This window comes from Neolamprologus brichardi, chromosome 11 (genome assembly GCF_056152115.1).
Source record: "Neolamprologus brichardi isolate AB-2024 chromosome 11, ASM5615211v1, whole genome shotgun sequence".
Classification (NCBI taxonomy): domain Eukaryota; kingdom Metazoa; phylum Chordata; class Actinopteri; order Cichliformes; family Cichlidae; genus Neolamprologus; species Neolamprologus brichardi.
Window position 1 is genome coordinate 20503800 of NC_142114.1, and position 16201 is coordinate 20520000.

At 40.8% G+C, this 16201-nt stretch overlaps 2 protein-coding genes across 3 annotated transcripts in view; both read right to left on the reverse strand.

Moving 5' to 3' along the window:
• Positions 1-303: 303 nt before the first annotated feature.
• On the reverse strand, positions 304-3839 carry mecr (mitochondrial trans-2-enoyl-CoA reductase). The gene is made up of 10 exons (XM_006791674.2): positions 3528-3839; positions 2486-2583; positions 2263-2394; positions 1877-2020; positions 1535-1637; positions 1296-1398; positions 1147-1220; positions 974-1034; positions 683-755; positions 304-602 (listed from the first exon to the last, which is right to left on the reverse strand). Exons 1-10 carry the CDS (start codon positions 3719-3721, stop codon positions 439-441), a joined length of 1146 nt encoding a protein of 381 aa, XP_006791737.1. The 5' UTR covers positions 3722-3839; the 3' UTR covers positions 304-438.
• Positions 3840-8233: 4394 nt separating this feature from the next.
• lin28aa (lin-28 homolog Aa) overlaps positions 8234-16201 on the reverse strand; it is an 8155-nt gene continuing 187 nt past the window's right edge. Inside the window, exons 1-4 of one of the 2 annotated variants that reach the window (XM_035908185.2) lie at positions 15897-16030; positions 15221-15393; positions 11251-11435; positions 8234-8956 (exon numbers count right to left, since the gene is read on the reverse strand). In XM_035908185.2, coding sequence (XP_035764078.1) covers positions 8737-8956; positions 11251-11435; positions 15221-15393; positions 15897-15927 — 609 coding nt within the window. In that variant the 5' untranslated portion in view covers positions 15928-16030 and the 3' untranslated portion in view covers positions 8234-8736. Of the gene's footprint in view, positions 8957-11250; positions 11436-15220; positions 15394-15896; positions 16031-16201 lie in introns of those variants that run through there. The other variant, XM_006791845.3, reaches the window with a different exon arrangement.

Sequence of the window (16201 nt, forward strand, 5' to 3'; positions counted from 1 at the left end):
TCTACTGTTTCTTGTTGTCAATCCAAAACTCAATCTTATGAATTTCATGCACATTAGCTAAAAAAATCGATTAAATCAGGATTTTATATATAATAAATGTCTTAACATTACTTTCATTGTCCATGCAACTTCCAAGCAAAGCAATCAGTTTTGAAAATATTATAAGATAAAGTTGTATTATCTGTGTTCTGTGATAACTCCTGGCATTTCATATCTTGTTATAATGACTTAATAATCTTTTGATAGCTGCCTGTAAACGCTGTAAAGTGTCACTACAGAACATGACGGACGCTGGACTTTGAGCCTCATGTGAATACACTTTTATTGAGAATGTGGATTTGTTTGACATATCAGCAAGAATGTCACAGCTCTCTGGTTTCACCCAAATATGCATGCAGTGTTCTTAAGCATCCGGTGGTTAGTTGACACTCAGCTAGTTCACATGACCAAAACCTGTTTAGTTGATATGAAAGGCTGCATAGCAGTATCCAGAGCTGCGTGATACTGCTGCAGACCCACCTCAGTGCAGGCGGGAGCTGTCAGCTTTCCCTGCTTGATGAGGGAGCACAGTTCATCCAGCATGGCTCTAAATGCCCTTCCATCTAGGAAAAACAATATCCCAGGGAAATGTTTATCTTTTTTAGATTAATTTCAAACAATCTGAAACTCCATGCCTACTTACCATGAGAGTGATCTCTCTTCCACTGTGTTACCCAAAATCCTCGAACCTTCACATCTTTGAAAATAAGAGCACTCTAGAAAGAGCAGCAACAACAGCAAAAAAATACATCAACATACAATATTTCACATTTGTGAAAGGGAACTTTAAAATGACTGTTCATGATTTTGGGAACCTCTTAGCTGCATCTAAGAGGCTGAAAAGTGTCAGTACCACCCTCACACTTATGATGCATGCAACTCTTCTGTCTAGTGTGAAACTGTGTAAAAACGGCAAATGCAGTTATCCTCTTACCACAGGAACAGTAACTGGCTGTTTGGACATTCCCCCATACGTCACCATTGACCCTCCGATTCTGAAATAAATGGAAGAAATCTGGGTTGGGGTACATAGAGTTGGGGTTTTCCCTGCTCTCTACAGTGCAACTACATTGTATAATACTAATAGAGATTATTAAGTATGCTCACTGTAGATGACGGAGAAGTTCTGTTGCACTCTTGCCTCCAACTCCATTTAATGCTAGTTTGGGCTTCGGACAAGTCTATAAAATATATTCATAAATTGGATACGTTCATTCACCAGCAGGGACGAACTACAAGATCATATCTCTACAGACCTTAAAGAGTTCTTTAATCTCATGCTTCCTCAAGGCCTCTTCTTTGATTACATGACTAGCTCCAATAGCCTTCAGCTTATCACTGAGCTCTGTGAACTCTGGCCTGAAAGTGAAGGCACATTGAAGAATTTTATTACAAAGATGGAAAATCCCCATAGGGTTCAAGAAATTTGCCCTAGTCTTCAAAAAAGAAAATCGATATTGTAAAAAAAGCATTAATATGAAAGAATTGAGTTCACCTGTCTCTTATAACATTAATAGTGTTTATTCCCCTTGCAGCAGCAATCTGTATGACAGCCTGTCCAACTCCGCTGTTGGCAGCGTTCTGGATCACAGAATCACCTAAAAGGACATCAGAAATGATTGGACAAATGGTAACATGCTGGCCACAAATACTTAGAATGAAATAATGCACCCTCTAATCTGCTTTATTTTTTACTTCTAAAATTGGTTCGTCTGTCTTGCTGTAAAAGCAAAAATAATTTAAGCTGTGGGAATATAGTACCTCTACACCGCTATGAATAATCCAAGATTTGAAATTTGGTGAGAAGGAAATAATCCACTATGAGTCGATTAGTTACCTGGCTTGAGGTCTTCAAAGTCGGAGAGCATCCTGAAAGCGGTGCAGGGATTCACCCCGAGTGTGGCAGCAGACACCAGTGGAATGTCATTTGGTACAGAGATAACATCTTCCTCAGGTAGCACTGCATGTGTCCTCCATGTGCCTGATCACAGAGGGAAACAGTCTACAAAGCACTATAAAATGTTTTTTTTATTTTCAAATTCACACACCGTGCAAGGTGCTGTCCCGCCACTTAGAGCTCAATGTTTACCAGAGATAGACTTTAGCATGCAGTGGGGGCCAGAGATTGTGATTAGTTAAAGGCTCAGAGGAGGAGGTCCACCTTCAGCTGGGAGCTAAAGTGGCACTCTGAAGATTTCATTTTGAGAACTGTGGAGTCCTTACCTAAACCAGCATCTTTCGGAATCACCCAGTCTCCTATCTTGAGGGACTTCACTTGGCTGCCCACCTCTACAACCTGGGCCACACCTTCATTGCCACCAACAGCTGGGAGATCCGGCAGGATAGCATAAGTACCTGGAAAAAACCCCATCAGAGAATGACCTGATCATGATGCCACACATTAAACTGCCCTGATGAATGACTGTTACTACCTGCTTACAAGTACCTTGAATCATGTTTATGTCTGATGGGTTGATTGGGGCAGCCAGCACTTTAACCAAGACATCCTTTGCACCTAAGGAAGGAAGCTCTACACCCTCCAACCTGCCAAAAATACATTTTGCACAATCAGTCACTATTCATGTAAGCTTGCATGACATGTTGTCTTATGTTAGGTGGCAGGCTTTATAAATACAGATAGACTAAAAGCCCAAGACACAGTTCATCTCTACTGGTGTCCATAATAAATTAGTTAATTAGTCAACAGTAACAAAATCACCAAAACTGGGCCTTTGCTCAATGGATAGAATAGAAAATAGAGATGATGCCTTTATTACATTACATACAAGTATGATACAACGAGATTGGGAGTGCCACTCGAGCCTGGGAGGAAGTGTAAGGCTACGTGCTTGGGAGGAAGTGTACGTGCTTGCATTAATATAGAAACAAACACACCATGAAAAAGAAATAAACAATAAGCACACCACACAGAGCCACTTATAGATCATATAAAATAGACAGCTGGATATAGGAGTGAGCAGGCACTGCACAGGAAGACAGACTTAAAGACTGTGAGACCCAAGGGTCCTACATTTTTCTGCCAAGTCAAAAGTGTTAGAAAGACAGGGAAGACAGATGATTACAAATCCTCAGGATAAGAAAAGGGGAAATGAGGCTCTAGATATTCTAGAAGTGAAATCAGGAATGCGTTGCTATCGAGCCACGTTTAACATCTTTACATAGAGACATAAATGTTTTCCTCCTGTTTTTGTCACTCCATACCGGTGAGCGGCGGTAACGCAGCGACTCGTTGTTTGTTTCCCGCCACAAATTTCAAGAAAGAAGAAGAAGAGTCGAGGACTCACAAAGGTGAGACTGAGGTTTACAATAATAGGTTGTATATCTTTTATAAGACAAAACACCTGAGCTTTACACCGGAACTGTGGGAGCATGTCCTGAGCGAGGCTAGCCACATTTTAACCGTAACCGTTTCACTCCCACAGTCACAGAAACATACGCACACTTATTGTTTAGCCAGATATTCTTACTGAACGACTCGGGAAGGGTCTCCGTGGGTTCTGTACACAAGTGCCTTGCATGTTTGTGCGGAGAGTCCGGCTGAATGGCTGAAGTGGGAAACGCTAGCGTCTCTGTGCCTGAAACACTGTGAAACAGCTGCAGCGACGCTTCGTCTGCAAACTCTCTGGCTTCTTAGACAGACTGCGTAGAGTGGCACCCACATTTCTACTCGGGACAAAGCTGTAAAGTATTAAAACAACCCGACTATTTAATAATATTTGTAGTTTAAAGCCAGACTTGAGCTTGCACTCTTCATACTACGGCCATATTGGACTGTAGTCGTCAGGTTGTGTCATTGAAAATGTAAACACAGAGCTGCCCCCTGCTGGATGAGAGATGAACTCCGCGTTTCTCCACACGGTCAGAAGGTCCTTTTTTGGATGAAATAAATATGAGGAACTGGTTGTTGTTTTTTTTCAGTATTTCACTTCAGGGAAATGTCAAAAATACACGAGACATGGGGGATTACAACAATACTGTGATGTAACGTGCTCAAGTTCCACAGAATTTCTTAGCCTACTTAAATATATTTACTGAGCTCTCTTCTAGGTACACTTTGCTAGTACTGAGTTTGACTCTCTTTTCCCTTAGGAACATCCACCCATCTTCTGATTGCTGTTTCAGGCAAGATAATGCACAATGTGATAAAGCTCAAATCATCTCAGACTGCTTTCCTCCACTTGTCCTCCACACTCACAAGGTTTCAGTTCCATAAAGCACTTTTGGGATGTGGTTGAATGGAAAAGTTGAGTCATGGATGTGCAATATCTCTGTGGTGCTATGATGTCATTGTGATGTCAGTAAAATGTTTTCACTACCTTGTTGAATCAGTGCCACAAAGAATTAAGGCAGTTCTGAAGGAAATAGGGTGTCCAACCTTGTATTGCAAGGTGCAATTAATCAGTGCTAAGGTTGCTTCAGGATTCAGCATTGCATCTTGGTACCTCACTACCAATGGGAATCTGTGGACCATTTACCAATCAGAATATTGTGGATTCCTCCAGTGCTGAAGCATCTTTGGGAAAGTTCCTGAACATGAGTTACATTCATCAGGCAAGTGTGTGTGAATCTGAGCAAACACCTAGGCATAGATAAAAGTGAATAAATGTGAGAATAAGACTTGTAGTAGAAAGCACTTTAAGCACTCTACTGAGTAGAAAGGTGATATTTAAGTACCAACTAATTTAATTCTGTCAATGGAAAACTCTTTCATGTATGGGAAAACCTTTAGACTGTGCTTCTGGTACTTTTTCTAAGTTTTGTTAATACTTTAGTGAGTGTGATAAGTCTTGTGACTGGGTGATTGGAGTAAGAAGGCATTAAAAAAATCATGAATATTAACATATTTATTAGGAAACGGAGCAGATCTTTACATATAATGTATAAAACATAATCACAGTAATACTTTGAAAATCCTACATGCTGCTCATCGTTGACAGACTTGCCATTAAATTGCCTGAGATCAAGTTAAGTGTAGTTCTATGGAAACAAACACTGATACATTCATCACTTTCTAAAAGTAGCTGTAGCCATTACCTGATAAAATACAGCACCACAAATTAAATGGCTGATGGTCACAAGTAAGATGTACCATTAAAAAGTTAACACTACTGTATTACAGGATGCCTTGATGAGCTTCAAAAGTTACTCTGAGCACACAGTCTCATGGGTCCTTGGATTTTAAAGCCTATCTAACCCAACACCTGACAATAAAATCACAACAGCACACCACTGAGGGGCCAAAGAGGTTTGTTACAATCAGAAGTCTGAAATGACCTTCCTTAGTTTCCAAGTGATATTTTGAAAACAAAATACTTTCAGTTACCCTTACTGGTCAGTGTTGAAATTCCTGTAAACCAGTTAGAGTGTGAGTGATTATAGTGCGACACTTTGATGACATACTGGCGCTGCAGTTGTGGTAAATTCAAAAATCAAAGTGTGCAGAAAAATAAACTCTCAGCACGCCACCTTTTCCATCCTTTTAAAAAAATGTTTATCAAAACAATTTAGCAACCGTCAAACTTTGAAGACTAACAGCAGAGTATGAAACAATCCGTGACACACATTCTTTTTGTCATGAGCATTGATAGTCTGAAACACCAAAGATCGATGTGTTGGGATGAGACAACACCGGATTATACACTACTAACCCCAGCCCCTTTACAATATTCTACTATATACCCATCTACAACGATTATAGAGGAAAAAAAATACAATAATAGTCGAACATTTTCTTCATATCGTATATCATTGGCAAGTTATTTGAAAGAGGAAAAAATATAAAGAACATCATCACACTGGGTGCATGGACATATGAAAGAGTCAAAAAGCAACAATCATTTCACATCATCATCATGTAGTCATTGTTTTCATAATCAAAACTGTATTATAGTAAAAAACTGAAACTGTTGCACCAAGACATTCACTTTGGCTTCCTTGTCGCACACCTCACATCATGCGAATGAGCATTTTAATCCCTGCTTTTTCTTGAACTAACACCCCATGACTCCTTCCAATCAATCTGAAGCATTCCCTGAGATTTCAGATTGGTAATTCCTGAGATGAGCCTAAAGAGCGGAGGTATCTTTTTTCCCCAACCAGCAACCAACTGTGTGTAGTTTGTGAAAATTCAAAATATATATAAAATAGGAAACATATATTCAAAAGTGATTAAACTGAATAGAACAAATATTAATGCATTTTACGATTAGTGCAGAGTAATATTGCATTGGTTTTGGCATTAACAACAACGGGCTTCTGCTCTGAAAAGGCTAATTGTGCACCAAAGAAAAAAACAAAACCCCCACAAGAAAATCATACAAGGAAGAGGAAATTTTAAAACCCCCCAAAAAACCTCACATTTAACATCGGTTCCTATATTGTGTACCTGTACAGTATGCACTGTATATTGTTCGCTTTTGGTTGCAATATTTCTGTCGCATTGCATCCATATTAAATTACATTACAATGAATTATCAAGCAAATATGTATAAAGTATTATGAGTACCTTGATGTTAAAAATGTATTACCCCAATGTATTGTCAAGTCATATGTAGCTTTTAATGATATTTGCCAATTTTCTGCTGTCTACTAGAACATTCAGTGCTGCGAGGCTTCAATCGGAGCGGAAGGAGAAGCTGCAGCACTTTTGGATGAAAATAAATAATTATGATAGTTTTAAAAAAGCTTTAGAATAATTTTACATATATATTAATTGGGTGTAAAAGACTCAGTCAGCTTCTCCTGTAAAACGGGAGTAAAATGCTGATTAGCTAGCTAGACCTACATGCTCCTCCGTGCAGGCTTGGTGTTCCTGAACTACTACCCTACTAAGGGTTATAGGGAGGTAATGTCTTAAATAACTACCTACTAGTGGATATAAACAAAAACACCAGGCTTCCCACTGTCTGATTCTGCCTCAGTTTTACTCAAGCAAGAGGAGAGCTAGCCAGACCCTTTACTAACTTAAGTCCAGATCAAATATCTTACCAGAAGTGACGTAGATGTAACGGGGTTTGTGTCGCATTGGTTTAAATTCTTTCAAATCCAAATTGAGGTGATTATAAAACAGCGCTCTTATACACAGCAGCCACTGCAGTGAGAAGATACTTCACATGGAAAGTTGACAATGGTTCAAACTCCCATGAAAACAACTTAAAATGAAGAGTAACTTAAGATTTTGCTGCCCCCTTTGGGTCTATATTTTGATTGCTATGTTTTATCCCAAGGTAGTGCAACACATGACAGCTGGTATGGTGTAGTATGTGTGCCCAAAGGTCCAGAAAACTTCCTGTCAGAAAATGGGCAGGGTTTGTAAAAATAGTCCCCCAACCTCTTTCTTCCTGTTAATTACCGAAACCCTATACCAGTTTTTCAGAAAGACACACTAGGCTATGGTTGGCACACTAGACCAAGCTCTCAGCCTCAAGCATATATGGTAAACAGACTACAGAGATCTGTTAACTTCACTTCTCTAACACTCTACCCAGAGTTTGCTTTCACTTTCATAAGCTGTTTTCACATGTTTTAATGTGTTACAGCCCTGACATAATCGCCAACCTCAACTGAAGATAACCCCACAAACTCCTCCCATTGTGAGACTATATGAAAGGCTGAGAGCCTGGCTTGGATGTGGTCTGATGTATGCTCACCAGAGACTGATTTCACAAAGTGTTTGGGTAAACCTATCCATCGACGTGTGAAGTGACAAGCCAATCCGCTAGAGGTCAGTAAAGTCAGGGAACTGTTGAGTTACTCTTTAAGGAAGTATGGCGGTCTGGTGTAAATACTGTAGTGCAAAGAGGATTTGGCTTAACCCCAGTTCAAATCACAATCTCTGAAGCTGTATTCTGAGAATAGTTGGTTTGTCATCGGCTTTTAGAATGATAGATTTACTAGCAGACCAAACATGGACCAGTGAGGTAAACCATGTACTTTTAGATAGCCAGCCAAATACTGGATGAACAAAAAATGAAATGAAAAAAAAAAAAATTAAAAAAAAAACAAACATGACCAAAAGCTGGAAAGCACCTCTGGTCTAACATTCATTTGGCCCCAGGAAAACTGGATGGTCAATTGCAATATTGGCAGCTGCCAATACATTGCTAATATACCCTTACCCCCCCCCCCCCCCTCCCCCCATGTTATTTCACAAACCCCTCCCCCATCCCCGTATGATATGCAAACTCTAACATTCATTACAGATGTACTAACTGTTACATCTACGCCCTGCCGGATAGTGAGGTGTAACAGTCAGGAAGGAAACAAAATGGTAAGGCAGCAAAAGTGTAGCTATACTAAACACACTGAGTATTACTCAAAGAGGAAGAGGTATAATGCCCACAGCAGAGGCACATTATTACATAACAGAAATCTACGTAAACTCCTGAAGATCATCCATTACATAGCATTGCTCACTACAATCTCCAATCCCCAATACCAGTGATTCATACATTAAGCAAGCATCCTGAGTGCAATAGTACAGCAGTATTCCTGAGTGTTACACCAAATAAAAACCAAATAAAAAAAAAAAACACTTCAGCAACATTCTTCATGAGTATTTTTAACCTGAGGTAGTTCCAAAAGCAGCTTCAACAGGTGGAAGGGGATTGAGTCTCCCTCCACTCCATCAAAGCAGTTTGATTGGCCTCTGTGCTTCCCCAGAGTCGGATCCTGTGTTTAATCAGAGGTCTCGGTAGGTGGTGCCTGCTGGCTGTGCTCCTCCTCGTCTCCTTTGGAGGAGAACAGTTTTCCCTGAGAACCCGGTGAAGACTGTTGTGCTTTGATTGGGCAGCTGGCAACCATGTGGTCAATGCTTTGGCAGAAGTGGCACTTCTTTGGCTGGGGAGGTAACTTACACTCTTTGGCATGGTGGTCTAAGCCTCCGCAGTTGTAGCATCTGAAAGAATAGAAAGACGTCTATTGAACCTGCAGTGGTCTCAAGAAAACAAGCAGGAAACACAAGTATATCTCTGTATTTGGATATAGCTTCCATATCCAGAAGAGATGAAGCAACCTATTATGTGGAGGTTATCACAATGTTGTAATACAATAATACTCTGCTTGTGATTAAACATCTGAAAACAACATTTTAAGGTCAGATAATGTTCCAGCTTGATATCAAACTCTATACCAACCAAAAAGTAGTAACTAATGTGACAACTAAGAGACATTTTGCATGTTCAAGCTGCAGCAAGTTACAAGGTAAAGCCCTCAACTTAAAGCTTTTAAGTTACCACTAGATGGCAACATGTCACCTAAAATGAATGAGTTTGCATTTGGTCATACTTTAAGTCTTTAGGGAAACAGTAGAAGTAAATGTTTTTAAAAGTTTTCTATTTGACCAAAAATACCATTAAATTTCAGTAGCGTCTGTTTTGATTAGGAGGGTTTTTAAAAGACATAAATTGGGTGGCGAATCTGGTATTTTTTTAATGCGGACCTTGTTACCATGGATCTTTAAGTTTTGTGAACCGCTTTTGTATCAAAGGTAGGCCCATAAGGTGTCCACCGTCCACCGTTTGTAATCTATAGCATGGCCACGCGTACAGGGGCAGAAGACAGATGGGTGGTGGGCGTGGGGCGGTTAGTATGTGGCTCTGTGGACCCTCTGCTACCTTTGTAGCACCAGATAAGGTTGGATAAGGGCGGCTGCCAAAGGGTCAGTGTGGCTTTGTAGCTGTGGTCGTTGGGGGTGGTGTCAAGGTCTATACCATCACATCACAGAAGCTCCCTACATCAGCATCCATCAGAAAGCAAGTGGAAGGAAGGGGAAGTGGTCCCTTTGTCTGAAAAAGCTGCAGTAATGACCTCTGAACTATGACCCCCAACCCCTCCCCAATCCCATCCCAGCCCCCCAGCTCTCTTGCTTTTACTCATACACCGTTGCCATGACAACAGTGACCCTTCACCCCCTTGGCAGGGCTCTTACATCTGTTATCAATTAAATGGACAGGAGGGCTTTTTCCCCTTGTTTCAGTCATATAAATATATAGATGTATATGTACACACACCCTCAAAAAGGTGGCGTGCTTTACCCCGGTGAAGCGAAAATTGATATAATTATCTCCATATAGGTAATAAATATGATCAATTATTCACACGCATACATCCATGAAACCCAATCCAGTGTTGCATAATGAAATACACTGAAGGGGAATGATATCTTTGGATCAGCACAGTCTAGGGAGAGGTATTGAACATAGCAGCCCTCCCAGGACTCTTTGAGGCAGTAATGATCTGTTTTCACACTCACTACTCTCTGGCTGTAATCACAACTGACAGAGGGGGTAAAGTTGATACACCTCTAACCCTGCATTAAATGAATATTCAAAGACTATCCCGAGTATCAAGGCCCCCTTAGTTCTTTTTTCTTCTGCTGGGAGGGGTATTGTTGCCTTTGCCTTTTGATCTTCATGAGAATTTTTTTCCCCTTCTGAACAGAAGCTGATGTTTTCTCCATTTATAACATATTAATCATTAGTACTGACATATTAAATTTATCTATTTTTAAATTTCTTTTAGAAACGCCTTTAAAAAAATCGACATGTTTTTATTTTGATAACATCAAACTAGCACCTTGATTTTTAAAACAGGAGTTTAAAGTTATTTTGAAGTCAACGCTTTTATCAAATGAGGTTGGTAGAGGAGGTTTTGGAGGAGATGGAGAGTGGGTTGGTTTGAATTCACCAGGGGCCAGCAGATTTAAACAGTTATTGATCCAGGTCACACGTCAAGCCTGCTGATGTGACCCTTACTAGGGCTAGATGTGGGGGTTGGGGTCAAGGGAGAGGAAGCAAAATAGGGAGAAACTACAACATCATTGTGTATCTACTTCAAACTCAACAAAAAAAGTGCAGGATTTTTTTAAATTAATAATTAATGTTTTTGATGTTGTTAAAGAAGTAAAAAGTAAAACTGAAATATTTTATTCCTGTGTTACTGTGTAAAGTTTATGAGCGTTGAAGTTTTACTGCTAATTTTAATTAGCTTTAGAGCTATTTTATATTGGGTTAGTGATGTTTTTTCTGCTGTTATTAGTACAGTTTGCATATAGTGTACCATAGAAGTATTTCACAAATTTTATTTTTTAATCTGACACCAAGATGCTTCAAATAATTGAAGATGGAACTGAAAGACATCTAAGAAATTGAAGATATTTCTCTTGTTGTGTCCCAGTTCATCCATGCGTACCTGTCCCCCTTTGAACGCCGCTTTTGGACCTTCTTGCCTTTGGGTCTCCGCTCACTGCCCACGCAGTGGATGCCACCTGGTCCGGTCACTCTCTGTGACTCCAGACCTTTGGATGACTTTTTGAAGGTAAACTCGACCGCCTCGCCCTCCTTCAGGCTGCGGAAGCCTTCCATGTGCAACTTGCTCTGAAAAGGGAACATAGGGAGATTTTTCATCATGAGCGTAACTGTTTCATGAATTTGAGTTTTCTGGCCCTTCAGGCCTATAAAGCATTTACAACATGGGAAGAGTGCTGCTTGATAAACGATTTGTTTTCTTCTCCATCACATATAGATATCTTGTATGATATATAGAGTGATAATTGGATGTTTTACAACTCCTAATATCACACCAAATCACCTCCACGTTGAGCCTGTGGAGACTTTGACCCTTGAGATCAACCCCCACTCATTCCTCACTGTGTGATATCATCAGAGGCCAACTGTGCTTATCAGGCATTTAGTATTTTAAGGTGATCGCCAGGCCTCACCTGATGATGAGCAAACAAGCACCAAAACTTGCTGTTCCCACTCTACTCAGCAGTATGCACACACCGATTTGCAATTCAAAGCACTGTTTCCCTAACACTGCATTGTCTATTTGGTGTTGTCTGAGTGGTAAACCTGGTGGGGATAACCTTCAACCCATCCCCCCCTTTAAAAGAAATTCCACACTGCTGCCCCCACCCTGATCCCTCTTCCCACCCACATCACAAAGCTCTTCTAACACACTGACCACCACCACTAACCCTAAACTGCAGGATGCAGGGGTTGGTGTTCGAGTTGGGGGTGGGGAGAAGCTTCTCTGTGAGGTTGGGGGTCAGGGTGACATTCCATGAATAGTTGCTTGGCAGAAAGAGGTGGAAGATAAAAGTTTCGGGAATGCAAAAATGATTGATAGCTCTCTTTCATATCGGTACTTGGATATAATGATGATTTTGATCTTACGAGTTCTTGGCTTAATCAGTAATTTTCTCCACTGTATTTTAACTGATACTGCCTTCACCTGAAGTGACCTTTGAATAGGATCATCTTCTGGATACTAGTGTCCTTATAGAAACATTTTGGACTCCCAAAGAAAGGAAAGAGATGAAGGAAAGGGGAAGGTGTGGTGCAGTTTTGAGGATAAATCCCATAGACTGGCTAACACAACATGGGAAACCCCTCTCTAAAATTCCCGCAGTGCGACTATATGATTAAATAGTCCCGCATACCGCAGACTGCTGGCAAAGGAAAACCGATCCATTAATTACGGGGTTGTTTTGATAGGCATTAATCCCGTTTTCTTTTATTCATTTTTTTTTGGAGTGAGTTATCATCCATCTATTACGTGCGACCATCGGTCTGCATTCTTTCTTTGCCCAAACCACAGGGAATCATATTCAACGACAGGTTATAATTTAAAAGGAGACAAGTAGTTAATCTCCAAAACGCAGATTTATATTAAACAACAATTAGGACACACCAGTGGTTAAAACTGAGGTTTAAATCGTTACAAACACAGGCGGGGGTCCAAGTGAGCCAACTAGCAACACCCCCATCAGTGAGAAACAAAACAAACAAAAGTGATGTGTTCTAATCCTCCAGCACTGAGTCACAGCTGAGCATCTGCTGCAACGTCCTGAGCAGCGAGGAAACATGATTGGTGAGCCATGACAATTGAGTGGCATTGCGTGGACGTCCATAGAGCCCCAGTCCCATCGGGCCTCTCTGTGCTGCTTACTGTTAACCATTTCCTCTTCAACGTGTGACCTTCCTTACCCCAGTAATGGACCCTCAACACACCAGGTTAGTCTCACATGCAGGTACAGAATCAGGATGGGGCCATTTAAAAGTGAAGGACCTGTAAACAGAAGATGACTGGAAGCCAACTGAGTCAGAGAAAGACATCAGAGCAGCGAGGGACAATAAAGGGACTACCGCTGAGACAAACAGGGGCTCGGTCACGGCCACAGGGTGCTTCATTCGAATGCATGGCCCTATTGTTCACCTGCACAAAGGCCAGAGGACCCTGGGAGTTAATTTTCCTTGACACGCGGCCACTAATTTTAGGACTGAGGCCTTTTCTTTTGCAATAACCCCTGTACATTAATCACTGATGTGTCCAGGTTTTCTAAAAGACAGTAAGAGAAATAACTGGCTAAAATGACAGCAGTGATATAATTGTAATGGTCAAATGGAAGCTCAAACTAAAAGACAAACATGTGGCCATTTGTAAAAGGCATTCAGTTCAATAACTCTGAACAGTGATTTTAATGTTTTTAAGTAGCTTATGCCAGTTTGTATGAATCTATACTGATGGCACCTGCACTGGTTCTAATTTCATTTGAGTCCCTGCGACTGCTGGAGCACTAATCTACATTTCTGCCAACTGAACTGATGTTTTTGGTTTGCAATATGAGTAATCAAATACCAGCTTCCTGTGTATAGTCAAAAAACATATCAGAGCTGTTCCGCAGAACAATTAAATGTTTCTATATGCATCATCATCAGCAGGCAACAGGAAGACAGCAAGACTGGCTTGAGAGGACACGCAAACTTATTATAATGAAATGTGGATGGCAGACCTGTGTCATAGCTGTGTACATTATGTAGGTGCATTTATTTATTATGCATTATTTCATCTTAGCATAAGTCTAAATGATGCAAAAAGCAGATCAAAACTTAGTGTTACAATGTAGAAACACAACTTCCCATGATGCTTTGAGAACAAAGAAATTTACTAGGGTGTTCATTAAATTGGTGTGTTACTGACTTACAGATCTAGTGTACCTCTGCCACACACACAGAGGGGGTTGAGCAGACGGCAAAGAGCCTTTAATCACTTTATGGTGAGAACTTTGAGGTGAATGGGCAGCTAGTGAGAATGCCTCTCATTCACATGCGAAACCTTTATCTTATCAGATAGAAATGGAGACGCTCACTGAGATGAAAAAGGAGGAGGGACCTCCCCACACCCACACGCAAACAAAAACTCAAACACTTAACTTTAAGGTGAATAAAGGTGTTGGAATGAGCCTTCAAGCTCTACTTTAAAACTAAAAGTAGGAACAGCAGCACCAGGTGGGGGGAAAAGTGTGTGAGGTGACTGTGTTGTGTTCAGCCAACTCAAGTTTGACTGTTTAAAATGTGTTTAATCTGAAAAGCAGTGATCGGGATCAGTAACCCTTTTTAGATACCACCCTAATAGGTTGCTCAAATGATGTGTTAAAGAATTCTGTTCGCAGGTGGAAAATAAATGGTTAAAAAATCTAAACAAACACCCACACACAAAAACAATGCACACTGATTGTTCACGTCTCCAGATGGAGATCAATTAAACGTTTCCTCCTCCTTAATGGCTCAGTTTTCATGCAGCTCAGGAGGCTTATGGATGTAAGCCTGTTAAAAGTGTGCTGGCTTCAATGAACAACAAAAACCGCACATTCATCTCTCCATCACATTGTGTCAGCGTCCTGAAAACCACGAGGGAGGCCCGCTGCTCCCCTCTGGCTGCAACACGTGTTCCCCTAAAGGAGAAACACCCACCGCGCAGCAAAAGCATCAATTTAACAGTTAGACGTTTCCGGCGTTGTAGCAATTTTTATCTTTAAATGTCTTTCAGTGTCCTCCCTGTTGAAGGACTTGATTTCTGATTAACCTCGCTTTCTTTTAAGTTTTTGTTTGTTGTAATGTTTTAACTTATGCCCACAATCCTTTGCTGCTGGGACTAGGTCTAAAAGCACAGAAACTAAAGACTGGAAGAAGATAAGATTGGTCTCTGATCTCCTGGTGTGGAGAGATTTTACTTGCTTAGATGGAAAACATATTTTTACCTTTACATTTTAGATATCTTTATTGGGATGCAAATGAGCTGGTTCACACACCGCCACCACCAGTGCTGCGTTTCTCATAATAAACAAACACCACGTCGGAGCAAAAGCAGATCATACCTGATGGACGAACACATCCACCGGCTCGTCCAGCGGCTCTCCCTCCCGGCTGGTCATGGACAGGAACCCGAAACCCATGCGGACGTTGAACCATTTACACACACCCACCCCGTGGAAAGACTCTGAATTCTCCTCGGGACTCGGTCCTTCATCCTCCTCGGTTTTACACACTCCTACGATTAAACAATTTAGCAATTACTACAGAAAAGCTTTAAACCTGCGAAGGTGACGATGCTTAAAAACGCAAAAGATTCTTTTTGAAATTGAAAGGTTTTAAAAAACGTAAAATACAAATTTTCCTTTAGGCTAGGCTACCCAATCAATAATCAATACGAATCAATACAATGAACAAGATTAGGCTGTATTTCTCGCAAAATTTTAAATAAATTATAGCCAACTTTAAGGGGAATAAACATGTGACTTTTTTTTCAGCGAATGCACAACGAACTGGTGCATTAGCGCAAAAAGGAAATAAAAATATTCTCCCTTCCCGTAAGATGCACAAAATTCTAAAGACAATGCAAAGCACTGATAGACACACGGACTGCACATTTTAACGTTCAAGTGTGTGAACAATGCGTTAAAACGTTCCGCTGCAATCGAGCACACAGTCCACAGGTACAACGACTCAATTAACTTGCAAAAACTTCTCAAAATGTAGCTCAAGTTACCCAACCTCGGAGCTTCTTCTTAGAAACGGAACCCATGTCTTCACTTCTGCCTTGAGTCAAAATCAGCACCCAAGCTACAGTATCCAGTGTACAAGCCCTCAAACTGGGTAATCCTCGCAGATTGCCACTTTCATGCAAAATGCTGTGAAACGCAGAAGCTGCGCAGCGAGAGGGAAAGCGTGAGAGGGAGGTAAACAAAAGGGGGCTGGCAACCTATCCCCCTTAAACAATGAGGGGTGGGGGGTCACCGGGAGAAAAAATTTTTTTTCTGTGAAGACCCCGACCCCCCCGTTCGCTAAACAAAAAAAAA